This window comes from Mus caroli, unplaced genomic scaffold, assembly GCF_978045245.1.
Source record: "Mus caroli unplaced genomic scaffold, Mus_caroli_1 scaffold_9, whole genome shotgun sequence".
NCBI lineage: Eukaryota > Metazoa > Chordata > Mammalia > Rodentia > Muridae > Mus > Mus caroli.
This window is the reverse complement of record NW_028227264.1, coordinates 102,792,324-102,819,978: the sequence shown is the minus strand read 5'-3', so window position 1 is coordinate 102,819,978 and position 27,655 is coordinate 102,792,324. Positions and strand designations below refer to the sequence as shown.

The window sequence follows — 27,655 nt, the reverse complement described above, 5'->3', positions numbered from 1 at the left end:
ATAAAGAAGCCAATTATTTAGAGATAGGGAGGACATCAGAAAAGGGAACTGGTATGGGTGTGAGAATGTCATTGGGGAGAAATGAATTATGAAAAAGTCTGTGTATATAAATTCTATAATGACACCCATCACTTTGCATGGTAACCTTAAAATTAACAACAAACACTTGTATGTAATTTATGAGAGAGAAGAGGGGAGGAATATTTAAAGATGGCCTAGTATTTTAATGAACAGGTAAGACAATAATGGAAAAATACGAAAGATGTCTTGAGGAAATATCAGGAATTGGCAAGGCCTACATCTGAAGATCCAGAATATGGCAGTTGCGTTTATCTGATAGTCTTATCTTTGAAAAGAGATCATCTCTGAGAACCAGTGCTGTTTATGAGCAGTAAAAAAAAAAAATATTGTTTCCACTGAATTTCCTTCGCTGTGCTCAATTGTGCATGCATTCAGAGACTACTGCAACCATGATCCAAATAGCCTGGTTAATGCTTTATCATATAACACCCCTTCACCTTATTTACACAACTTAAATACAGATATATGTTGAAAACACAAAACAATATGAGTGGTACAAAGTTAAGCATATTTAAGCTAAAGATTTAAAAGGAAGCCTAGGAGCCTAGGATATTTGTGACAGGACAGGGTAGCCACATAGTTCTTTCTGCTAACTAGTCCAACTTGAAGTGGTGCAGATGTTCTGCAATGTGCCACAGTCTAGTGAAGTTGTATCCAAACCTATGAAGACAAATGACCATGGACAAAACTCAGTGAAGCCATGAAGAAAAACATGTCTTCCATCCTCTTTGGAAGAAATTTGTCACAATGAAGAGCAAAGTGACTAAAATGCAGTCATCGTGCACTTCATTTCGTGTGAACTAGGATAACATGCAGTGCTAACAGAGGGTGAAAATTAAACTTGTAAAAGGAAGAAGAGATTTCAACAATTATATTAGGAAGTTTTCGTGACATTTCTTTCACTAATTTATAGACTATTTCAAAAAGCCAGAAAGGGTAAGATCTGATAAACATGTTAAATAAATTATGGCTGAAAGTCTTATATAGTGCATTGATTGTCTGAAAGCACATGTTATCCTGAAGCACAAAAGAATATTTCCCAAACATGAAATCTTGCTGGCATTAAATAAGGACTGAAAATTATTAAAGATGAAATTCTTGTGTAGTGCATTTTCTGAATGGAATGCTATTAAGTTATAAGCAAATAGCACTAAACTAACAAAAATAATGCTCATTTGGTCATAGGTTTAGAAATTGTTAGAATTACATACAGAAGAAATTGTAACTATCTTTCTTATTTTTCAGTTCATTAATTCATTTACTTTTTTTATTTGATTTTTTTTTTTGAACAAGCAACAGGAATCGGTTGGAAATCCAGTGTTTGTTGAGTGAAATCTCCACATTTCTGACTAGAGTACTTTTAGCTGTAACCTTTTCTCTCAGGCATTCCAGTTTCTAGCAGATTGAATCTTCCAAGGCACAGAGGAAATAAGCTTATCATTAGGGTATTTGTCAAGTACTTTGCCCTTCAACATTAGATATTTTAATTTTAGCTAAAAAATTTTCCAGTAGCTCTTTTCACTAACCACAGAGGATCCAAAGAAGAAGAAAAGGCCCCACTCCTCAGACATCTAACGGTAGATTAAGTAAAAAGAATAAAAAGTGCCAGGCAGTGGTGGTGCATGCCTTTAATCCCAGCACTCAGGAGGCAGAGGCAGGTGGATCTCTGTAAGTTCCAGGCCAGACTGGTCTACAGAATGAGATCCAGGACAGCTAGGGCTACACAAAGAAACTGTTTAGGGTGGGGGTGGGGCTTGAGGGTGATGGGTTGGGGTGGGTATAAAACAATGTAAATCCAAAATAATGACAACCAGCCCAGGGTATATGGGGTTCTACCAGGAAACTGGTAGATGTAGAACCTCCTGCTATATCTGTAAATGGCAGGGTTGAGGAAGAGCATCCTATAATGCCATTAATCCCCTTTAGGAAGGTCCCACTTTCCTGATGAGAATCCTTGGCAGAGCCCCACCTCAAAATACCCTTAAACTGGAAGTAACTATCTTTCAGAAAAGGAATTATACAATAATAAAGCAATGTTCCCTAAGATCTGTGGTTAATTTAAAGCAGAGGAAAAATATACTATTTTGCACCAATAAAGCATAAATACTTATAAAGCTTAAAATACTAATAAATTGGATGCATACTGACAAGTCTCCTTCATGAGAAAACCACACAGATGCAGCCTTGTGGAAGGAAAAGAGGGGAAATTAGAGATATTGCAATGACTTTACGTCAATGTATTTGAAAAAAATGGAAGAAATTAAAACAAACTGAGAAAAACCTTCAAAACCAGTCAAAATCCAATTTAAAAGATAACCATATGAATAAGCTAAAAGTTTTTCAATTAGACACTACATAGTCCCGAATGACCAGGAACTCACTATGTAGCCAAGACTTGCCTTGACTTCACAGAAATCATTCTGGCTCCTCCTTAGTGCTGAGAGTAAAGGAATGTAATACTATAACTTTAAAGCACAATAGTCATAAATGAATATATATTAAATATAAATATATAAATTAATAAACTCACAATACTATAACTTTAAGTAATATATCACATAAAATGTGAATAATTTCTTGTGAGGGGAATATTAAAATTTTGAAAATTACAGGAGAGCCTTATATATATTTATGTATTTGGTCATAAAATATAGTCTTCTTAAGTTAACATCTTATACAATTCAAGTCAATAAATTCCAAGTGACAGTAATTTTTTGAAATAGACAAGCAGATCCAAAGCTTGATTTATGAAGTAAAAAAATCCATAAACTACTGAAATAGATTTAACAATGACAAAGAAGTCACCATGTCAATATACAATTTACTAAATGATTGCAGAAATTAAGACTATAAATGTACCGAAATATGGCACAGTTGTTACTGTAAGGTGGCTATGTAGGTCAACAGAATTGTGAGCCAAGTTAGGGACTCCTGCATTTATTAACTCCTGCTTAGTTAACATTTCATTGGGGGAGGGGGTGACATAGCTGTCTAAACCAGTGGTGAATAGGCCGGCTTCCTAAACTATTAATATTTATAGAGGTATTTGTATGAAATAAAAGACTTTAAATTTTAAATATTTTAAAACAATCATTTATCAATTCTTAGACGATTTCATACAATGTAATTTGGATATAGTCTTCTGCTACCCACGGCTTGTCACATAACCATCCTCCCAACCCTTCCCTCTCCTCCTAATCAGCTTTGAGTTTTCCTCTTCTTTCCAGGACTCATTGAGGCCAGTTTGTGTAGCCCAATTGCCAGGCATATTGTAATGTGACCTAGGGGCCACATCATTAAAGAAAACTTATTCTCCCTCTTTTGGAAGCCATTAAATGGCAATAGACCCTCAGTTAGTGGTGGGCTTTCATTCTGACCATACTTCCTCTGTGCTGGGATTTTATCTGTTTTAAGCTCATACAAGTTTTTGAATGTTGTCATAATCACTGTGTGTTCACATGTACAACTGTCATGCCTACCTATAGCTCTATTCTTAAAATTACTCTGAATATTAAGAGAAGAGGTGTGATGTATATGTCCAGTTTAGGACAAAGAATTCCATTGACACATACTCTTTCTATGTTGACTAGTTAAAGGTCTCTGTGTTGACAGTCATCTACTGCAAGAAGCTTTTCTAAGAAGAGATGAGAAGTGCTCCAATCTGTCCTAATAGCAACAGATCATTAAAAGTAGTTTTAATACTCTGTCCACTTAGGAGAATAATAGTACTGGACCTTCCCCTAGGGCCTATGATATCTCTAGACACAATTTCCCCCCCTTAACCCCATATAAGGGTTTCACCTCATGAAGTGGCTCTTACAACCAATCAGAAAGTGGTTGGTTACTCTCATAACATTTGTGCCACAACTTAAACAATGGGAATATCTTGCCAGGCTAGTCATAACTGGATCTTGCAGGGTCACAGCTCAGTGTGTTTCACGATCAATTTTGTCTGGTAGTGTATATAACACCTTCCAATAAAATGAAAGCTGGCCAGTAGGGATGAAGCTTCCATTGAATACAAGCTTGACCTCCCTATGGTATGTTTCTCAATTACACAGTGTCCCTTGTAAAAGGATCTTACCATCAAATTCAGAAGGTGAGTCAAGAGAACTATTGTGGACTATAATGCTTGGGAGTCCATGGGACCCCAATGACTAAGAGTTTAAAGAGTTAACTCATTCCCAGTGCTGTTTTTATTTCTAACATAAGGTATCCACTTGGGGTATTAATTTTTTCAAAATTGACTTAAAGGAACAGGAAAATGTCAGTTAAATTTGTAGAGATTATTTTCCAAATATAAACTTGGCAAATAAGAGTTTATAATTTGAATGGAAAGTTGAGTGGACGAGTAAGTGAAATAAAACCTCTAGAGATAAGTTCTTGTCATATGTGTAAACTGTCATCAATCGCAACTTCTAGAAATTACAGAACTCTCTGTGTCAAAGGACGATGCTATTGATGAACTATAGTACATGCACTGAATTAAAAGCAGTGCAGTAACTAAATTAAATATAGTAGAAAATTTTGTGTGTTCTGTAATATTTGAAGCTGAGAGTGACTTTAGTGTTTAGTTCATACTGTCTTTATGGGATTCCTTATGAGCATAAACATCAGAAGTCCTTAACTTATTTCGAAAAATGTGAAATCCATCAGAAAGACATTATTTGTGTACAATAAAATCTTAGTACAAGAAACAATGATACATCTTCTTATGAATAAAGTAATAAGAATAAAATATATCTTCCTGAGGTCTCTGCAGAGCAAAATTGACTTTATATTCTTTAGACTGTATCAATTCAATGTATTAAATAAAATATCTTTTTTTATTTTTATTTATGATGTAAGCAACATTTTAAGATCTATTTAGCATTTCATATGAATGATTTTTAGTGACCCAAACCATCTGCACTTACTTTAAAAAACATAAAAACCATTGCATAAAAATAATTAAAATATTGCAATAGGCACAATGAGAAGTTTATTATAAATATGTATGTGTGTGCTACAGAAATATTTCTGTTACATTGTTATGCAATAGCTTATGATTACAATTATACCATGAAAATTTTAAATAACTTATTTAAGCTCCTAGACTTAGTGAATCAATATAGTGTCAGTTATTATCTTCTATTGAAATAAAACAGGTAAAGGAAATTAAGTCATTAGTTTAGCTACCAATTAATAAAAACATATATGAATAAATGTAATTATAGATGTCTTTTTATCAAAGAGCAAAAACCTATATACATGTTTATATCAAAACCAGAAAAAAATGAACTATAAAATAAATGTCAATACTACTTATATGGTCATATGACTATACTATTCTGAAAACCAACCTAATTACATCATTACTCTTGATTATTCTTTTGGGTGGGCCCTAGTTTGGATGACCTACCATATTAACACTCCCTGAGGGAATCTAGGTTAGACAGAGGAATATTTTCCAAGGATAATTAAATTAAAAGAGTGAAACAGGAGAGAATCATGTCAATGGAACCTCCTTCATGGTAATTACTAAGCAATTGCTAAAAATTATTTGAAATAACTTAAAATCAATTAGGACCATACACCCTTCTTATCTCTTGGAAATTGATTTTTTTCTGTACAAGACATGTGAGAACCCTTACTTATTATGAAAGAAAATATAGTTTTTAAAAATATCTGCTGAAGCTTTAGAATTTTTATAAGGAGGACTTCCAGGGCTAGTTTACAGAAAAGTGCTCTCCCTACCATTGTGGCTAACTCTGACTCCGTGCCTTCCTTCCAGTAAGACCCTGAAAACTTTAACTCAAATGGATCTTTTCCTTGCATGATTGGTCAGATCTGGCCCATGTCAAGCAAGACAATATTAAGGCCACACAAAATGGAATACATTTTCTTTCAATATTATGGGAATATATATAATCTAGAGGTTAGTCCAGGAATTTCTACTTAGAAAAATTCTAAGCATAAAAATTCTTCAGCATAAATTTAAAAAAATATATTTTCTTTCATAGTATGTAAGGATTCTCACACGTCTTTTATAGAGAAAAATCAGTTACAAAATACTTATATATTAGGGGTACTGTAGTTATTCATTTTATATTATTAGCATATTCACCATAAGAAGAATAAAAAGAAGCTGAGAGGGAATAAGTCAACTGTGTATCCCTACACAGCCTACAGGTGAAAACCCAGTTTTCTCTGAACAAGTTACTTTCTTATAAGTACAATACAGGTGAAATATAACTCCAAAAACATCCCTTAAATTAGTTTCAAAATCAACTTATATGCCACACCTCAAATCCTATGTTTATGAATAATGAAGTGCTGTGCCACCTTCACATGAAACTAGCAGCTATGTCATAGTTCTAACAATGATGTCCTGTTGGCACCTTTGATAGTTTTACTTAGGAATAAGTGCACAGCAAGCATGATGCAGAATCAGGATGGCCTGAGCCTCAAGGCTTCAGGTGTCTGGTCCGAGGACTGTTACTGATTCTCAACAGTTGACCCTAAAACTTTGTCATTAGTTTTTTATTTAGCAACATAACAGTAAAATATTAATTTTGATAAATATTTATTCTAACATATAAATACATAATACATATATATGAAGTATATAAATTTTAATCAAATATATATAGAGATATATTTTGTCAAAATATTTCTTGGTTCTTAGCATTCCCTTAAAAGTTTTGTGTAAGGAAAATAGCTCTCTTGCCTTCCTTACCTTAACCCAGTTCCAAGCACAGTTACAAATGTTTGTGAATATGTGATCTAGATCACCTAAGATTTTTTTTTTCAATTTATGTGGCTATCAGGAAAGAAACTATGGAAGGATCTTTAAGAGTACATTATACACACATGAGCAAAATGACACAGATCGATGATGATTACAATATTAAAAATATGCTATATTTGGGTAGAATAGTTTTTGTAATTAGCTAATAAACACTTAAGGGATTTATTTTGCTATTTCAAAAGTATTTACCACATCAAGCAATTCTGTTTAAAGAACAATCTTATAAAATCCAAAAGATATATAGCTCCACAAATACCACTATTTGTTTATTTATCTATTTTTATTTTATATAATTCTATTATATATAAATATTTCATATACATTATTCATTTATATAAAATATGTAAATATATTTTTATTTATTTGGTGTTTTTGTGGGGCTTTTGTAAAAGTCATTTGTGTTCCTTCTATAACTCACCCACTTCACCCTTCTATAAACAATCCAGTTTTGAGAATTAATTCAAAGTCAGAAACTCACAAGTATCTTTCATTCTATTTTTTTAATCTGTTTGGCCATAAAAATTGAATGAACTGGGTAAAGGAATGATTAATGCTGTTGTTAGCCTTTGACCTTACATATATAATTTTGGCTGCCCTCCCTTAGTTTCTGTTTTTAATCTTTTTACCAACAGTCCTGGTCTTTATTCATTAAGTCATTTTTTCCCCTTAGTGAACCAGTTCATGTATACTTAAATATGTCTTTAAGGAATAGTGATGTTGCTGTCACATTCAAATGGCTCTGAGAGAGTTATTGGTTTTCTGCCAGTGCTGTCTGTGTTCCAGCCGCAGATTAGCTTAGTTAAGGAAGAAGCTGTAAACAGCCTATCAACAAGTATTTATACAGATGTTAATGAAACTTAAATTCTCTTAGTGTATTTATGCCAAATTCCACTTTCGGTTGTCCTTTATTTGTGAGGTATGAGGTAATAATTTTTTTGGTAAACACATCCAAACCATTTATACTTTATAAAGAAATTTTTAGTATTTCCAGTATGAGTTACATAGAATCAACCATTTATCAAAATGACTTAAAATATTTCACAGCACAAGAAGAAGCATTTTGTGTAGCCACAACAATGTCCTCCAAAAGCTTTTGGTAAACAGATGAACTCATCTCTGCTCATGAAACCAAGACTAGTTCAAAATTATATTATGGAGAAAAGCCATTAGAGAAAAAGGAAACAGTCATGGGAAAGTTAGCACATGAATTAAAATGTAACTACTTAGTTTATTTCTCTGTGCCATAAATGATAATTGAATCTTAATTTCCCTCAGTATAGGATATTATGCAGAAAATTTAGAAATTGATTTATTTGAAGCATATGGATTTAATGAGCACCTTTTATTGCCCTTTATGAAGAAAAGAATAATATTTCCACGAATTTTCAAATTACTTCATTTCTTTGGTGAACCTCTTAAATAAAAGTGCTCTCCTCTAGGTTATATGCACTGTGAGTCTATGAAGAGGTCATCCTTTTGGCTCTGTGATTTGATTTGCCAATTTTAGTTGTATTTTATTTTATTTTATTTTATTTTATTTTAAATTCTGAGGCAATTCTGACATTCAGAGTTAAGGATCCTTTCCTAATCTAGTAACTAAATTAATCATTTTTAGACACATGCTATCTCTGTAATATTCTAGCTTGTCTACATGCTAAAAACCTTTGCATTTTTAGCTCAGCTGTTTTTAAGAACAAAAAGAGCAATTGTGGCAGATTCTCCTTCTTCACTGATATTTACTGAGTCTCATGCTAGGTGTTATGCACACCAGGCATCATACTATGCATTAGTATTATCAAGAGCTTATCCTATAAGAGGCAAACCACATAAAAACAGGAAGTTATAACATGACATGGGAAAAGTGTCCTGGAGTTCTCCTTGGGTCCTCTAAAATGAGCATTCATGTGCTCATCACATTTCTTGTTGTTGTGACATAGTATTGGACCGAAGCAGCAAAGGGAGAAGGACTTGCTCCATGGCTTCAATTCTGTATGGCAGAGTAAATGGGGCACATGATGTCCACAGAAACATGTTGGGGTGTACTTGTCAAATTCTTGTCAACTTGACACAGATATGATCATCTGGGAAGAAAAAAGAAAGAAAGAAAAATACAACAAAACAAAACAAAACAAAACAAAAACTTTAATTGAGAAAATGCTATTAGAAATACCTGCATCCCTTTTCTTTAAATGATTCAGGTGGACCCTACCCACTCTGAGTGGTGACACTTCTGAGCCAGTCAGTGGTCCTGGCTTATATAGGAAAGCAATCCAAGTCGGCCATTAAGCACCACCCATCCATGGTCTCTTGATCAGTTTCTACCTCCAGCTTCCTCCCTTGTGTGCGTTTCTGCCTTCATGTTCTTCCATGGAGAGTAATTAAGATGTGTAAGCCAAATAAGTACATTCCTCCCCAGATTGGTTTTGGTCAGTGTTCTATAACAGCAACAGAAGCCAAAATAGGACAAATTGGTACCACAGCGTGAGGTATTACTGAGATTGGGCTGATCATGAATTTTGGTGGATGGATTACAGAAGGATGTTAGAGTTTGCAGCTGGAAAAGCCATTTCGTGCTCAGAGTTTAATACGCTCTTGTGAGAACTTGAAAGATAATACTCACAGATGTCTCAAAGGTCGGGGGTTGTCTTATGACATCTCAGACAGAAGCGAAGACTATCAGAGGTTGCTCTGGTTTCTGGTCACTTGGGGCTGAAGAAACAGCAGTGATTAAGAGATGGGAACCACCAAATACAAGTGGAAGTGGTTTACTGAGCCAACTATCATAGTTAAGAAGGACGGAGATATCAGCCTTCCTTAAAAAAAAACAACCTTTTGGGAACTATTTCCTCAAGGTCAAGATAGAGAAGCTGTGGTCACTGGGTGGGGAAGTAAGGGAGTCAGCCAAGCTTGGTAATATCGAAGACTCTCCCACATGTTACTGATTTTGACAGCTTGCAAGTTTAGCACTGTCTATCAGGATTGAATTCCTTGTAGAGAGGTCATTGGTAAAAGTATATCCTTATTTGCAATAGAGAACCCCAGAAAGTTGGAGATGCCAGGAGAGTGGGAGTTCACCTATGAAAAGTACAGGTGAAAAGGAAGTTTGAGCCTAAAAGACATTGATTATGCTGTTAGTAGAACAGAAGTAGAGCTTCCCAAGACTTTTAGAACCCAGAACATCATGACTGAGTTCCAGACATTGGACAGTGAGCTTTTAGCACTGTTTAAATTTTGATTTGCTTTGATCTAGTTATAACTGTGCCTGGTACTTCCCTCTGGGAAAAAGAATTATGGGACTTACTTTTACTTATAGGATCCCATAGTTGAAAGATATATTGTTTAAAGATGTGGGCTACTTTTTTTAAAAGTGCTTTTTTATTAGATATTTTCTTTATTTACATTTCAAATTGTATCCCCTTTCCTCAATTTCCCTCCGACAACCTCAAATCCCATTCTCCCCATCCCCCTGCTCACCAACCCCACTCCCGCTCCCCTGTCCTGGCATTCCCCTACACTGGGGAATTGATGTCACACAAGGCCATTCTCTGCTACATGTGAGGTTGGAGCCATGGGTCCCTCATGTGTACTCTTTGGTTGATGGTTTAATGCCTGGGAGATCTGGGGGTACTAGTTGGTTCATATTTTTGTTCCTCCTACGGAACTGCAAACCCCTTCAGCTCCTCCAGTCTTTTCTCTAACTACACTATTGGTGACCCTGTGCTCAGTCCAATGGATGGCTGTGAGCATTCACTTCTGTATTTGTCAGGCACTGGCAGAGCCTCTCAGGAAACAGCTTTATCAGGCTCCTGTCAGCAAACACTTGTTGGTATCCACAATAATGTTTGGGTTTAGTAACTGTATATGGGATGGGTCCCCAGATGGGAGAGTCATTGGATGGCCTTTCCTTCAGTTTCTGCTCCAAGCATTGTCTCTGTATCTCCTCCCATGGGTATTTTGATCCCCCTTCTAAGAAGGATCAAAGTATCCACACTGTGGTATTCCTTCTCCTTGAGCTTCATGTGGTCTATGAATTGTATCTTGGATATTCCAAATATCCACTTATAAGTGAGTGCATATTATGTGTGTCCTTTTGTGATTGAGTTATCACATTTTCTGTATCCATTACTCGGTTGAAGGACATCTGGGTTCTTTCCAGCTCCTGGCTATTACAAATAAGGCTCCCATTAACATAGTGGAGTATGTGTCCTTGTTAAATATTGGAGCATCTTCTGGATATATGCTCAGGAGTGGAATAGCTGGGTCCTCAGTGGTATAGCTGGGTCCTTAGGTAGTACTATGTCCAATTTTCTGATTGGACTGATTTCCAGTGTGGTTGTACCAGATTGCAGTCCCACCAACAATGGAGGAGTGTTCCTCTTTCTCCATATCCTCGCCAGCATCTGTTTTAAACTGAGTTTTTAATCTTAGCCATCTTAAGTGATATGAGGTGGAATCTCAGGGTTGTTTTGAATTGCATTTCTCTGATGACTAAGGATGTCGAACATTTCTTTTGAATCTTCTCAGCCATTCGATATTCCTCAGTTGAGAATTCTTTGTTTAGCTCTGTACCCCATTTTTAATAGGGTTATTTGGTTCTCTGGAGTCTAACTTCTTGAGTTCTTTGTATATATTGGATATTATTCCTTTATCATATGTAGCATTGGTAAAGATTTTTTTCCCAATCTGTTGGTTGTCGTTTTGACCTATTGACAGTGTCCTTTGCCTTGCAGGAGCTTTGCAATTTTATGAGATCCCATTTGTCAATTCTTGATCTTAGAGCATAAGCTATTGGTGTTCTGTTCCACAAATTTTCCCCTGTGTTCATGTGCTCAAGGCTCTTCCCCACATTCTTTTCTATTAGCTTCAATGTATCTGATTTTATGTGGAGGTTCTTGATCCATTTGGACCTGAGCTTTGTGCAAGGAGATAAGAATGAATAGATTTTCATTCTTCTACATGCTAACTGCCAGTTAAACCAGCACCATTTTTGAAAATGCTGCCTTTTTTCCACTGGATAGTTTTAGCTCCTTTATCAATGATCAAGTGACCATAGGTATGTGGGTTCATTTCTGGGTCTTCAATTGTATTCCATTGATCTACCTGTTTGTCATTATACCAGTACCATGCAGTTTTGTTTGCTTGTTTGTTTGGTTTTGGTTTTGGTTTTTTGTTTTGTTTTGTTTTGATTTTTATCACAACTGCTCTGCAGTACAGCTTGACACAGGGATGGTCATTCCCTCAGTTCTTTTATTGTTGAAAATAGTTTTTGCTATGCTGTGTATCTTGTTACTCCAGATGAATTTGGAAATTGCTTTCTAACTCTATGAAGAATTAACTTGGAATTTTTTTAATTAGGTATATTCTTCATTTACATTTTCAATGCTATCCCAAAAGTCCCCTATACTCTCCCTCCTCCACTCCCCTACTCACCCACTCCCACTTCTTGGCCCTGGCGTTCCTGTGTATTGAGGAATATAAAGTTGGAACAACAATATTAACTTGGAATTTTGATGGGGATTGCACTGAATTTGTAGATTGCTTTCAGCAAGATGGTCATTTTACGATATTAATCCTACCAATCTATAAGCATGGGAAATCTTTCCATCTTCTGAGATCTTCTTAGATTTTTCTTCAGAGACTTGAAGTTCTTGTCATACAGATCTTTCACTTCCTTAGTTAGAGTCACACCAAGATATTTTATATTATTTGTGTCTATTGTGAAAAGTGGTTTTTTCCCTATTTTTTTTCTCAGCTTGTTTATCCTCTGAGTAGAGGAAGGTGACTGATTTGTTCGAGTTAATTTTATAACTAATCACTTTGATGAAGTTGGTTATCAGGTTTAGGAGATCTCTGGTGGAATTTTTTGAGTCACTTAAGTATACTATCATATCATCTGCCAATAGTGATATTTTGACTTCTTCCTTTCCAATTTGTATCCTTTTGACCTCCTTTTGCTGTTTAATTGCTCTGGCTAGGACATTGAGTACTGTATTGAACAGGTAGGGAAAGAGTGGACAGCCTTGTCTAGTCCCTGATTTTAGTGGAATTGCTTCAACTTTCTCTCCATTGAGTTTGATGTTGGCTACTAGTTTGCTGTATACTGCTTTTACTATGTTTAGGACTGGGCTTTGAATTTCTGATCATTCCAAAACTTTTATCGTGAAGGGGTGTTGGATTTTTTCAAATGTTTTTTCAGCATCTAAAGAAATGGTCATGTGGGTTTTTTTTCTTTGAGTTTGTTTATAGAGTGTATTACATTGATGGATTTCCATATATTGAACCACCCCTGTATCCCTTGGATGGAGCCTACTTGATAAGGATGGATGATCATTTTGATATGTCCTTGGATTCAGTTTGCAAGAATTTATTGAGTATTTTTGCATCGATATTCATAAGGAAAATTGGTCTGAAGTTTGCTTTCTTTGTTGGGTCTTTGTGTGGTTTAGGTGTCAGAGTAATTGTGGCTTCATAGAACGAATTAGATAGTGTTCCTTCTGTTTCTATTTTGTGGAATAATTTGAAGAGTATTGGTATTAGGTCTTCTTTGGAGGTCCAATAGAACTCTGCACTAAACCCATCTGGTCCTGGGCTTTTTTGGTTAGGAGACTATTAGTGACTGCTTTTATTTCTTTAGGGGATATGGGACTGTTTAGGTCATTAATCTGATCCTGATTTAACTTTGGTACCTGGTATCTGTCTAGGAAGTTGTTCATTTCATTGAGATTTTCCAGTTTTGTTGAATATAAGCTTTTGTAGTAAGATCTGATGATTTTTTTGGATTTCCTCAGTTTCTGTTGTATGTCTCCCTTTTAATTTCTGATTTCATTGATTTGGATAGTGTCTCTCTGCTCTCTGGTTAGCTGGGCTAAGGATTTATCTATCTTGTTGATTTTCTCAAAGAACCAGCTCCTCTTTTGGTTGATTCTTTGTATAGTTCTTTTTCTTTTTACTTGTTTGATTATAGCCCTGAGTTTGATTATTTCCTGCCTTCTATTCCTCTTATGTCTAATTGCTTTTTTTGTTGTAGAGCTTTCAGTTGTACTGTCAAGCTGCTAGTGTATGCTCTCTCTAGTTTCTTTTTGGAGGCACTCAGAGCTATGAGGTTTCCTCTTAGGAATACTTGAATTGTGTCACATAAGTTTGGGTATGGTGTGGATTCATTTTCTTTAAACTCTAAAAAGTCTTTAATTTCTTTCTTTCTTTCATTCTTGACCAAGTTATCATTAAGTAGAGTGTTGTTCAGCTTCCACATGTATGTGGGCTTATGATATTATTGAAGACCAGCCTTAGGCCGTGGTGATCTAATAGGATGCATGGGATTATTTCAATCTTCTTGTATCTGTTGAGGCCTGTTTTGTAACCAATTTTTGGAGAAGGTACCATGATGTGCTGAGAAGAAGGTATAGGCTTTTGTTTTAGGATAAAATGTTCTATCAATATTTTTAAAAATCCATTTGATTCAAAACTTCTGTAGTTTCACTGTGTTTTTCTTTAGTTTCTGTTCCCATGATCTTTCCATTGCTGAGAATGGGTGTTGAAGTCTCCCACTATTATTGTGTGAGTTTCAATGTGTGCTTTGAGCTTTAGCAAAGTTTCTTTTATGAATGTGGGTGCCCTTGCATTTAATGCATAGTTGTTCAGAATTGAGAGTTCATCTTGGTATATTTTACCTTTTATGAGTATGAAGTGTCCCTCCTTATCTTTTGTGTTAACTTTAGATTAAAAGTCAATTTTATTCAATATTAGAATGGCTTCTCCAGCTTGTTTCTTCGGACCATTTGCTTGGAAAATTGTTTTCTATTTTTCTTTTCTTTTTTCTTTTCTTTTCTTTTTTAAAAAAAATATTTATTTATTTATTTATTATATGTAACTACACTGTAGCTGTCTTCAGACACTTTGTCTTCTCTCTCTGACTTCGCTTTCTCTGGCCCAAAGATTTATTATACATGAGTACACCATAGCTCTCTCCAGAAGAGATCATCAGATCTCATTACAGATGGTTGTGGGCCACCATGTTGTTGCTGGGATTTGAACTCAGGACCTTTGGAAGAGCAGTCAGTGCTCTTACCCGCTGAGCCATCTCTCCAGCCTGGAAAATTGTTTTCAAGCTTTTTACTTTGAGGTAATGTCTGTCTTTGTCACTGAGGTGGGTTTCATGTATGCAGCAAAATGTTGAGTCCTGTTTACATAGTCAGTCTATTAGTGCATGTCTTTTTATTGGAGTATTGAGTCCATTGATATTAAGAGTTATTAAGGAAAAGTGATTGTTGCTTCCTATTATTTTTATTGTTAGAGATGGAATTGTATTTATGTGGCTATCCTATTTTTTGGTTTGTCAAAAGAAGATTATATTCTTGCTATTTCTAAGGTGTAGTTTCCCTCCTTGTGTTGGAGTTTTACATTTATTATGCTTTGAAGGGCTGAATTTGTGGAAAGATATTGTGTAAATTTGGTTTGTCGTGGGATACCTTGGATTCTCTATCTATGGCAATTGCAAGTTTTGATGGGTGTAGTATCCTGGGCTGGCATTTGTGTTCTCTTAAGCTCTGTATGACATCTACCCAGGATCTTATGGGTTTTATAGTCTCTGGAAAGAAGTCTGGTGTAATTCTGATAGGTCTGCCTTTATATGTTACTTGACCTCTTTCCCTTACTGCTTTTAATTTTCTTTGTTTTGTGTTTTGATTATTATGTGACAGGAGAAATTTCTTTTCTTGTCCAATCCATTTGGAGTTCTGTAGGCTTCTTGTATGTTCATGGGCATTACTTTCTTCAAGTTAGGGGAGATTTCTTCTATAATTTTGTTGGAGATATTAGTGGCCCTTTAAATTGGGAATCTTTACTCTCTTCTATACCTATTATTCTTAGATTTGGTCTTCTCATTGTGTCCTGGATTTCCTGGATGTTTTGACTTAGGAGGTTTTTGCATTTTGCATTTTTTGACTGTTGTGTCAATGTTTTCTATGGTATCTTCTGCACCTGATATTCTTCTCTCTTCTATCTATTGTATTCTGTTGGTGATGCTTGTGTCTATAACTCCTGACCTCTTTCCTAAGTTTTTGATCTCCAGAGTTGTCTCCCTTTTCGATTTCTTTATTGTTTCTATTTCTGTTTTTAGATCCCAGATGGTTTTGTTCAATTCCTTCAACTGTTTAGTTGTGTTTTCCTGTAATTCTTTAAAGGATTTTTTTCGTTTCCTCTTTAAGGTTTTCTACCTGTTTTTCTGTGCTCTCTTGTATTTTTTTAAAGGGAGTTATTTATGACCTGCTTAAAGTCCTCTATCAGCATCATGAGATGTAATTTTAAATCCAAATCTTGCTTTTCTGGTGTGTTGGGATATCCAGGACTTGCTGTTGTGGGTGAACTGGGTTATGATGATGCCATGTAGCCGTGGTTTCTGTTGGTAATAGACTTGCGCTTGCCTTTTGCCATCTGGTTATCTCTGGTGTTAGTTGGTCTTGCTGTCTCTGGCTTGAGCTTGTCCCTCCTGTGGGCCTGTAAACCTGTGTCAGCAGTCCTGTGAGACCAGCTACTCCTGGCAGGAACAGTGGAGAGAGGGCTTCGGAACAGCTCCAGCTCCTGGATGCAGATGGATGTAGGAAAAACTCTTCCAAGATACTGTTTCTGCAGCCTAAGTGGTCCTGGCTGGTCCAGCCTTAGACAGTCAGCAAAGAGAAAAATCTAAAAATGTGTTCTTAGTTTATTTGAATTTTTAAGAGCTATGGAACTTTTAAACATATATTATGTTTTATGGAATTAAAATGCTATATTGATTAAAAAGAACACTATGTTATAGTTTAATACTGGCAGGTTTAGGTGTAAAGCTGAAAAACATATAAATTGTGCTATTGTTTGGTCAACTTCATACAAGTTAGTCATGTGTAAAAAGGTAAGGAACCTCATCTGAAGCAATACTTCCATCATATTTGCAAGTCTGTAGGACATTTTTATGATGAATGCTTGATGAGCAAATGTTGTGGCCATAGTTTGCAGAACCACACTTAAGCATGTGATTCTAGGTTGCATAAGAAAATACTATGAATGAGAAATGAGAAGGAAGCCAAAAATTGCATTGCTCAGTAGTCTCTGATTCAATTTCTCTCTCCAGAGTTCTTTTTTGGTTGAAGTTACCCCCTCAGCTTTCCCCAGTAGTGGACAATGATAAGGATTTATAACTCAAACCATTTCCTTCCCACATTGTTTTGGTTAAATATATAAGTGGTAGCATCCAAAGTAGGACAAGAGGTCTTCTTGTGTCTTGAAGGTCAGGATGCAGAAAGCTGGACTTTAACATAACCCTGGGCTGTATCTTCAAAGGCCTGCCCATAATGTCTTAAATTCTAAGGCCTTCATAGTCTCCCAAAACTGCACAGTCAACTAATGACCAAATGTTCAAACCATACCAATACCTAACCTAATTTAAATACAAAGTACATAGTTGGAATTTCAGATAGTTTCCTCTGAAGTATAGTTTTTAGGAACATACTTTAAGACTTGAAGTAGAAATGCCATTAATGAAGAGAAAACATGCAAGCACAAGAAAGTGAGTAACTATAGTGTGTCTGGTGGATAATGGTAAGAATTTAAAAGATGCCTCACAAGATTTAACACAAGACTTGTCTGTACTATTTAAAAAGCACCTTGAATTTTATCCAAAGGCAGGTGAGAAACAAGATTTTTAATTCTAGATTTGAAGATGGATAGTAGATTGTTTGTAAGAGATGTGTTAGCTTTTCATCACTGTGACAAACAAGCTAAAAGAAAGAAAGATTCATTTAGGCTCACAATATCAGAGCTTGCAGTTTATGGAGTTTATTGTTTTGTGCCAAAGAGAAGGCAAAGCATCTTAGTGGGGAGGAGATGCAAAAGCAAAGCTGCTCACCTGCATGTGAGAAAGATGGAGAGAGATAGGGAGAGAGAGAGAGAGAGAGAGAGAGAGAGAGAGAGAGAGAGAGAGAGAGAGAGAGAGAGAGGAGAGAGAGAGGCAGAGACACAGAGAGAGACAGAGACAAAGAGAATATACCCTCCAAAGGCTTCCCAGATCACCCCCACCTCTCACAGTGTATGCTACCTCCATTGCCCCTTTAACCATTGTGCTTCCTGTGGATTTATGCATTAGTAAAAATTGACTCTAGTACTCCCTCACTCCAATCTCAAGGATGTTGCAGTGAAGAATACTTGAGCCTTTGAGGGCATTACAGATTAAAACCATAAAGAAGCCTTTTATCTAACAAGGAGATTAAAACAGTGATTCAAGAATGTGAGTGAAGTTACATTACCTGGGCAGTATAACTAAGATCTTGAGGGCCAATACTAGCATTATACTACATAGCCAAAGACAAAAGATCAACAGTAAGGTATGATCTAAGTGGAAGAATATGATCTGAGATCAAATATACTGGCAAAAATTAAACCCTCAAATATAACTTTCTTGTATGGTTACAAAAGAGAAAAACAGGCAAGTGTAATGAAACAAAATCAAGAGGAAACAAAGTTTTTGAGGTATAATAACAGTGATGTCTTGAAGTCATTGCCACTTTTCTATTTCAATGAAGAGACACTGTCTTAGTTAGGGTTTCCATTGCTGTAAAGAGACACCATGACCAAGTCAAGTCTTATAAAAGCCAACATTTAATTGGGTCTTGCTTATTAGTTCTGAGATTCAATCTATTATCATCAAGATGGGAGCTTGGCCGTATCCAGGTAGGCTTGGCACAGGGGAGGAGCGGACAGGTCTAAATATCGATCTGAAGGCAAACAGGCGAACACTGGCTCCCATATGGCTAGGAGGAGGGTTTCCAAGCCCATCCCCATAGTGACATACTTTCTCCAGGAAGGCCATACTTACTCCAACAAGGTAGCAGCATAACAAAGACAACGTGGTATTTATTGGGGCTCATGGTTGCAGAGGGTTAGAGTTCATGATCTTCATGGTAAGAAACATATCATGAGTAAGCCTGGCACTTGAACAGTAGCTGAGAGGTACAAACTGATCCACAAGCACCCAGTAGAGAGGGGGTGGAGGAAGACAGAGGAGGTGGAAGAGAAGGCTGAGAAGGGCAGGGGCTACACAAGGCCTCTACTAGGCTAGATCTACAACATTTCATCAGGGAAAGGGTAGAGAGTCTCCATCCCTAACTAAGGGTCTAGTCACAGTTGATTTGTTGGCAAAGAAATGTAATTATCTTTAGTGACGTTGGAACAGAGAAGTAGACTCTGCTCCAGCAAATAACCTATCTGTGTTATTGCTAACAGCCCTACACAAATTCAGTGAGTCACCTGCACTGAAAAACCTGAAAGTGGAGTAGGGGAGCACTTGGTGGAGGGAAGGGCTTTATCATGGAAGGTAATGGGGATGAAAGAAAGCATACTTAATCCTTTTCAAAATGGTCAAACAATGGATAATAGGGACAATGTTAAAGGTATGTCATGAAGGTAAACTCACTATAGTTTATGTGTTATTAGTGACAAGGAGGGAGTAGCCAAGGATCATTGCAGATTTCTGGTTTAGGTAACTTGGAAGTTCAATAGCAAAATTAGACCTGATGATGATGATGGTGATGATGATGGTGATGATGATGATGATACAAGTAATGCCTCTGAAGTTCAGCTGAAAAGATGAAATGTTTTTAGGAGTAAGATGGAAATTATCTCCTCTAAGCTGTCCAATATGAGATAGAAAACTAGGTCTATCCTCTCATCATCAGAAGGCAGCATACTATGAGGCATATAGTAAGGGACTCATTTATCTATGTAGACCCCAATAAACCAACCTCTAAAAAATAATCTATGAAGTAGCCTAAAGGGTAGCAATCAAAATATATGAAAGAGGAGAACTGGTCTGTGTAATTTAATTCAACAGAGAAGGCAATGATGATATAAGTGGAATATGTTTATAAGATAAAATTTAAAGACTTATATCTGTTTGGAGTTGGTTGAATTATTTCTCACTCTGTGTAGCACAGGCTAGCTGTAAATTTACACCAACCCTATTACCATAATCACTAGAATAATGGGAGTATAAAGATGAACCACCATATCCATCTTAGGTATAGGATATAACATTTACAAATTATTTTTTGCTTTGCTAGACTAGGAGCTGAAGTCCAGACCCTATGCCTTCTAGGGAAACTCTCTACCACTTAACTAAATGTCCAGTCCTCAAACCATAGTAAGTCCAATTTCAATTTAGCAAAATAATATTGTAGTAAATTACAAAAGAACAGAAAGTGAAAAAATAAAGACCAAGAATAAATGAAAGGCTTTTTTGGTAGAAGACAGATCACTGAAAATATGTAGAATTTCCTCCCAGAGTCCAGTACTTCCTGCAGTTTATTAAATTCAGAGATGCAAGCCACAAATCACAGGAAGAAAACAACATGTAGTTTTGAGGACATTTAGAGCATACACAAGTTTGCATGCCTAGAAAGATAGTCTTTTTGAAAAAAAAAGAGTAGAAATTGAAATCCACAATGAACCAGAAATATACTATCACTACTAATGACCAAGAAAAAGATTTATGCTTAGACAGCAATATAAATGAAGATGCCTATACCCTCAGGCAGTTTCTAATCTGAAAGAATGAAAAAACCATTTTCTGTGATATATAATATAAAATTAGTAAGTAACCACATGGGCTAATGTTGTTTACTTAGCAGTAAAGAAAGATAGCATGGCCATAATTAGACAATACTGTTGAATTATCAATAGCTTTGTAAGTATTTAACATGGCAACATGAAGCTAAGTTTCAGTGAACTGTATTTGTGAAGAATGTAGACCAACATATATATATATTTTTTTTTTTTGATGTGAGAACACGAGGTAGTTTAATGATGGAGCTCCGGGGCCCACACATATCTCCCCGCAGGAGACAGAGGTGTCGACCACATGGTGGAGCCATAATGGTGGAGCCATAATGGCGGAGCTCCGGGTCGAAACGTATCTCATGACCAACATATTTTTAAGCAAGATACACTTATTATAACTTGTTTTCTACATATTGAGGATTAAGGTTCAAGCCTTGGCTCGGCTAATCACAAGACTCACTTAAGTCTTGCTACTTACTTAATGTCTGAACTGTACCTGGCATGGTCAAGCAAGAAATGTACATCACAGTCCAGTATCTGCAGAGGGAATTCTTTATAGAGTAACTGTGACAACGCATCTTCCTTTTGTGGCAGTCTGATTTATATTTTTCTGTGTACCCACGTGGCTATTTATCAAATATTTCTCCTCATGAGTTTATTGGCCAGCCCAGGCAAATGAAGGAGTCTTCATTCAGTTGTAAAAACCAAGACAAGCTTGCCTTGAAATATTAGACATGAGCTATGGACATTTTAGAATCAGATGGACACACCAGAAGAAAGAAGTTAGACATTAGAGAAAAATAGCACTTTTCTTTTAGACTTTCCTAAATATTGGCTCTAAAAATCTCGATTTGAAAACCAGCATGCTTTCACTGACCTATACAGGAACAACAGACATAAGATGTTCATTCACATCATATTCAGCATTATGCATACCATGCTGTGTGTGCATACTGTATTATCTGCATTTGCTATGATCTTTCAGATATGTTCCATTTTCCAAAGAACTTACAAATATCCTGATTTCTAGGTCAAACAGTAAGTAAAAGAATGTCTCGAATTAATGACTTGACATCTGACTTTCTTTTCCTTATTTGTTCTTTTATTATTTTTTTTTAAATCAACAGTCCCTTGTCTCACTTTGTCTGACAATGATCAGGAGCCTATAGGAGCCTTGACTTGCAGTGTTGTGTCAGCTCTTCTAAATGCTGTAATTACATTGTACCTGGAGAAGTTAGCATTTTTATCCACCAGATGTTGCAGTTTTATATTCTTGGGAGTTTAGTTACTGTGAATTGATATTAGAAACATGTAGTCTATTGAGCTCACAAAGCTAGCAAGCCCTTAGCAGTTAATGAAGGCTCAAAGAAAGAAGCAGAGTAAGAGAGCAAGCCCCTGGTGCAAAGCAGTGCTCACAACAGCTGCCTGTTGGTGTAATTCTAAATTGTGTAGCACTGACAGAGATGGCATAGCTGCCATGTTTTCACACACACACACACACACACACAAACACACACACACACACACACACACTGAGAGAGAGAAAGAGAGACAGAGATGCTTGTAATAAAGCATAAAGGCTTGTTTTTGCATGTTTGTTTCTTTTTTATACTTACTTTGGGTATGTGTTCAGTATGATTGACCTGTATGTGGCATATGTAGATCAGAGGACAGCCTTTGAGAATCAATTTCTCCTTCTACCATATATGCAAAATATTACTATAAAAGCTTTATTTTGGAGAATTTATATGCACTCTTCATGATTGAAAAGAAAATTAACTTACAAAAATTCAGTTTTGTATAATCAAAATTCTGTTTTAAATACCTTTGTTATAAGTTCCATTGTATATGAATATGTTTCTAATGACAATTTGATCATAAATTAAGCCCAAAAATAAGCCTGTTAGTAAGAATAAAAGTCTACTGTCTCCCCAAAACAACCCCAAGTTGTCTAATTGATACTTAACCTAAACAGTGGGAGCTGCATTAATTTTTTTTATTCTTCAATATAGATGTGATTGAAACTCAAATAGGAAAGATATTTAATTTTTAATTATGGGCATTATTTCCTCACCATGCCTTAATCAGTATACTGCCTCTTTTATTATGCTGAAATTTGTGGGATTATGTGAGCAACCTGCCCTAACTTTAATTCATTGAATAACAATGGCACACATCTCTTCCCAAGATGAGGAGGAAGAGGCAGTCTCCAAGGCAACTGCTGCAAAGGAAAAGTTAGAACGGAGTAAGGAGTACACCTACCAGTGGCTTCATTCACAAGTTGGCTTTCTTGAAGCAACTAGTTCCAGAAACCTGAAATGGTGAGGTCATTTCCTTTAAATTAGATTTCTGTACTGTAAACATATCTTGAAAAGTGAAACCTGGGTTAATTGTGCTAAAACAAACACAACTTCATAGCCAAAAGCCAATACATCACATCGCCAGAGGCTTTCCTACAGAGGAGATTTAATTGTTCTTTATAGTTTTCACCATAAAATATTTAGGAAAAACTCTATTCTGTAATGCTTAAAACAAACACATGAACCATGCAGTCTCTTCTACTTCATAAAGAAAAAGTGTGGTGTTCAGTAACTGTTGCTGTGTCAACATATAGATTTGTTTTTTAAAAAGATGATTATTTTTAACATTGACAGCTGAAATCATAAGTGAAATTCTAAGTGACAATATACTAGAAAATAAAATCTCTAGTAGAAGACACAAACAATTGCTTAGAATCTCTATTTTCTATTTATCATATATAAAATATTTCTTTATATTATAAAATTCACTTTTAAAAATGGAACAACTCTCCTCTCTGTCTCTCTCTGTCTCTGTCTCTCTCTCTCTATCTCTCTCTCTCTCTCTCTCTGTGTTGTGTACACATTTTGGGGTGGGTGCATATATATTTGAGTCAACCTTTAGTGTCCTTCTTTGGAAACTGTCAGTCTTTATTATTATTATTATTATTATTATTATTATTATTATTATTATTATTATTACTATCAGTTCTTGAACCATTTTGCACCACGTGTTTGAACCATATCATAGTCAATTCCTTCCCCAGCTCTTACCAGATCCAAAACCCCTTCTCCACCCTCACAATTTGACAATTTGTGTCCTTTTCTTTAACACCACAATATTTTTCTGTTTTTCTTTTTTCTTCTCTTTCTTTCTTTCTTTCTTTCTTTCTTTCTTTCTTTCTTTCTTTTTTTTTTTTTTTTTGGTTTTATTTTGTTTTGTTTGTTTTTCAAGACAGGGTTTCTCTGTGTAGCATACGCCACCATATTTTTTTTAAGACATGGTCTTTTGCGGGTATGGTGGCGCTCGCCTTTGATCCCAGCACTCGGGAGGCAGAGGCAGGTAAATTTCTGAGTTCAAGGCCAGCCTGGACTACAAAGTGAGTTCCAGGACAGCCAGGGCTACACAGAGAAACCCTGTAAGACATGGTCTTTTGTTAGACTGGGAATAACTGGCTTAGGCAAAGTTGTCTGTTCAACAAAGCTTAGGGATCTGTCTATACTCCCACCTCTCATCACCACAGCTCTGCAATTCTATACATTGACCACCATGCCTGAAGTTCTCATGCTTGCATGGCAAGCTCTTTAGTTACTTGTCTATCTCTATAACTTCCAAAGACTAAATTTATTGAAAATAAAAATATCAGTATTCCGATCAAATTAAACTTGACTATGAATATTAATGGTGTGCACTAAACATAGTAGAGCATTAAAGGTAGAAAACTTTGCAGTCTCAAGTGAAATTATATGATTGTTAAAATTAAGAGTGATGAGACAGGTTTGACATCACAGTACTTGGAGGTACAGACGATTGGAACAGGAGTTCAACCTTGTCTTTGACTACATGGTGACTTTGAGTCCAGCCTGGGCTGTATCACTCCTCTTTCAAAGAGCCAAAGAAAAAGGAGGAATAGGAAATAAATCTAATTTAAATATACTTAGTTTTTCTAAAATTTGATAACTCTTACTGTTAATACTTTCAGATGTCTGTTCATTGATGTCTATATTTTAAAAGGATAGTTTTGAAGTATTTAGAAATTATATTTGTAAAAATTAATATATAATAGAGAAAATACATGTGTGTGTGTGTAATGTGTGTGTGTGTGTGCATTTATTACATGTAACATAGACTGAAGCTGTTTTCTCTATTTTATATAAAGACATTTGAGCATTTTTAAACATTCCTATTCAATATTTATGCTGTAAATTGTTTTTCTTTTTCCGGTGCCACCATGTAGCAATCACTTCTTGCCTGAGTTAGATCCAGATGTACTTAATGGTGGAAGAGTTCAACTTGTGGTAAGAAATATGTTTAAGGTTAGAGAAAAATGGAAAATGTTATAGACACAAGTGCTCAATAAGAAAACACTGTAGAGTATGCTCATAATATGTTTAAACTATGAAAAGTTGACAACTGTATCTATTCTAGAGCAACCTCAAATGCCACGTGTTAAGAGAATAATATATGTTCTTGATTTCTAATATAATGTTAAAATATGACAGTGTTTAAAATAATAATTTTATTTGACATATGTAAAAATATTAACTTATTACCATTTTTTAAACAAAGATACTCTAGATGGGAAATTGCTTAATGAGATTATAGTCTTGAAAGTCATAAGAGTTGAATTTGTAGATTACACAAGAAAAAAACAGCAAGAAAAGTTCCCATTTTGGAGAATCAAGCCCTATTCAAACGAACATATGATTTTCATCAGCTTACCTCTTCTAAGTTTTATGGAGTATTGTGAAACTTTGATATTATAGAAGCTTTAAAGACAGATTCTAAACATGACAAGAGTGTAGTCTTGAAAATGGAATGCATTTGCATGGTAAATTCACTTGTCTGTAAGCTACTGGAAGAAATAGAGAAAAGGAGCCACCATGGGACCTTGAATAGTGGGTCTCATCAAATGGGAGATTTTCAGTAGCATCTCAGAAACTTTTAAGAAGAGGTGAGTATGTGGTATTCCATAGTTGATGAAAGTGGATGACGCCTCCCATTTATAAAAACTAACAAATAGTCCTTGCTAAGATTATACGCTGATCAAATAGATTGCCATTTTGTTTCCCATAAACTATTTCATGTCCAAATATCCTTTTCTTTATGACAAAAATAATATGGTTTTCAGAGCATACACATACTATTTCTTGAACAATTTTCAAAGACTTTCTTGCTCTTTCCTGATTTCCTGAATATGACACACACACACACACCACTCACATACATACATACATATATACACACACATATATGTATAAATGATATTTTGCACATATTTTGTTAGTGGCCATTTTTGAGAAACAAAGGAGGGAAAAAGCATTAAAAGGCAGAAAATAATTATTAATGTAGATCTTTATTTAATTTCTATGTGTTTTGTTGCCTATAATTTAGATGGATGGAGAGATAGATATTTAAAGCATGAAAATTATCTTTCCCACATGCATCAAGCATAGTTCCCCACTCACTCTGCATTATTAATAAGAAAGTGAATAAGTGCAATGATAGTGGTCTACTATGAAGGAGAACATAATTTAGCCCCACATCAGTAAGGATTTTAAGACCTAGAAACAGTCAAGTTGATAGGATATTTGTAGTATGTGTAATGATTTTGCTATATCTGCAAATTATTGAAACACTTAAGATGAGTATACTAAGTTTAGATCTTACAGGCACAATGTACAGTGAAAAAGCATCTTAGAGGAAATTATTAGAATTCATCTTAGTTATAAAAAGTCACTGCTTAACAGTGACACTGACTGAGAAGAATTTTATTATCTTGGTTGGTTTTGCTGTGTGATTTAATATACTGCACTTACTCACACATGAATGGCATTAGTCCAACTCTTGATGTGACTTTTTTTTATAAGTTACATATAAATTATGCAAGATATGTAAGAAAATAGTTTTGGTATAGCGTGCAAACTGCTCTACAGCCAGCCTACATTTTTTATAAATTGAATTATACTCCAGTTCTAATAAATATCCAGTAGCTAATAAATATCCAGTCTTTTATTATCTCTGTCAATTATTATGTAAGGTACAAAACTATATTGTTATGCTTATGCGTGATTGCCTGTGTGGAGAATCGTTCTACATCAGTATTACAATGGTTATAATGTTGATAGGCATAAGAATTTTCACCACTATTATAACTTTGGGGACTAGTATTAAACGTGAAATACATTGATGACTGAAACATCCTTCTAAAAGGATGCTAGTATGCTTCCAAAAGCATATAAGTATATATGTAACAAGCAAACAACCACCACCATCACCAATAACAACAATTTAAACATTTATAAAACAAACAACAAAAAACCCAAAAGAGCTTACAAGAAAATTTCATCTTTAAAACACTTCTTTTTTCTCTTTCTTAAAATAAAATCTGTGTAATAAACACCTGGATATTAAAGTATGAAATTAGGGAGCTAGAGACATGGCTCAGTGTTTGAAATAACTGCTTGCTCCTGTATAGGACATGGCTTCTATTCCCAGCACTCATATAGAGTTTCGCCCAATCTGTATCTTCAGTTCCAGGGGAACCAACACCCTTTCCTGGTTCATTCCATGCCAGGATTCAAGTAATACACCTATGTACATGTAGGTAAAAAACATGCATATTAGAAATAGATATACAAGAATTTAAAGTAGGATGATATTTTATATCCACATATTAAAATACAAAAGCTTTAAATATTTCTTACAATCATGTAGATTAAACAGCTGTTCCTGTTCTTTAATAAATAATGTAAAATTCTATTGTTGATTAAATTGTGGCAACTATAGGTAGGTCAGATCCTAAATATTTAAAGAGTTCTTTTCAAATTTCCTGTCCTTTCCATGAGATATGTATAGGCTTTAGAACTGCACAGATGGACTATAAAAGGAAACTTGTACAGAAAAAAAAATTAAAAGATTAAAAAAGATTTAAAAGATTATTTTCAAAGTTACTGTTTAGTAAATAATTGGTCTAGAATTCCATTTATAATATTATATAAATTAAGTTTGTTTATTCCATTATTTAACATTATAATATTTAACATATACTTTTGTAACATAAATATTTAATGTGTGGTTACTTACATTGCTTTAAGAACAGCTATCCCTTTATACTCATTGAACTCATATTGCTTGACTTAAAATACAAAAGAAGATAATTGGGAAAATACCCTGTGT

At 35.2% G+C, this 27,655-nt stretch overlaps 1 protein-coding gene across 2 annotated transcripts in view; it reads left to right on the top strand.

The window, feature by feature from the left end:
• Lrriq1 (leucine rich repeats and IQ motif containing 1) overlaps positions 1-27,655 on the top strand; it is a 202,095-nt gene that overhangs the window by 152,967 nt on the left and 21,473 nt on the right. For both annotated transcript variants that reach the window (XM_085843122.1, XM_085843121.1), the window contains exons 24-25: positions 22,647-22,779; positions 24,714-24,774. In XM_085843122.1, coding sequence (XP_085699248.1) covers positions 22,647-22,779; positions 24,714-24,774 — 194 coding nt within the window. The remainder of the gene's footprint in view (positions 1-22,646; positions 22,780-24,713; positions 24,775-27,655) is intronic.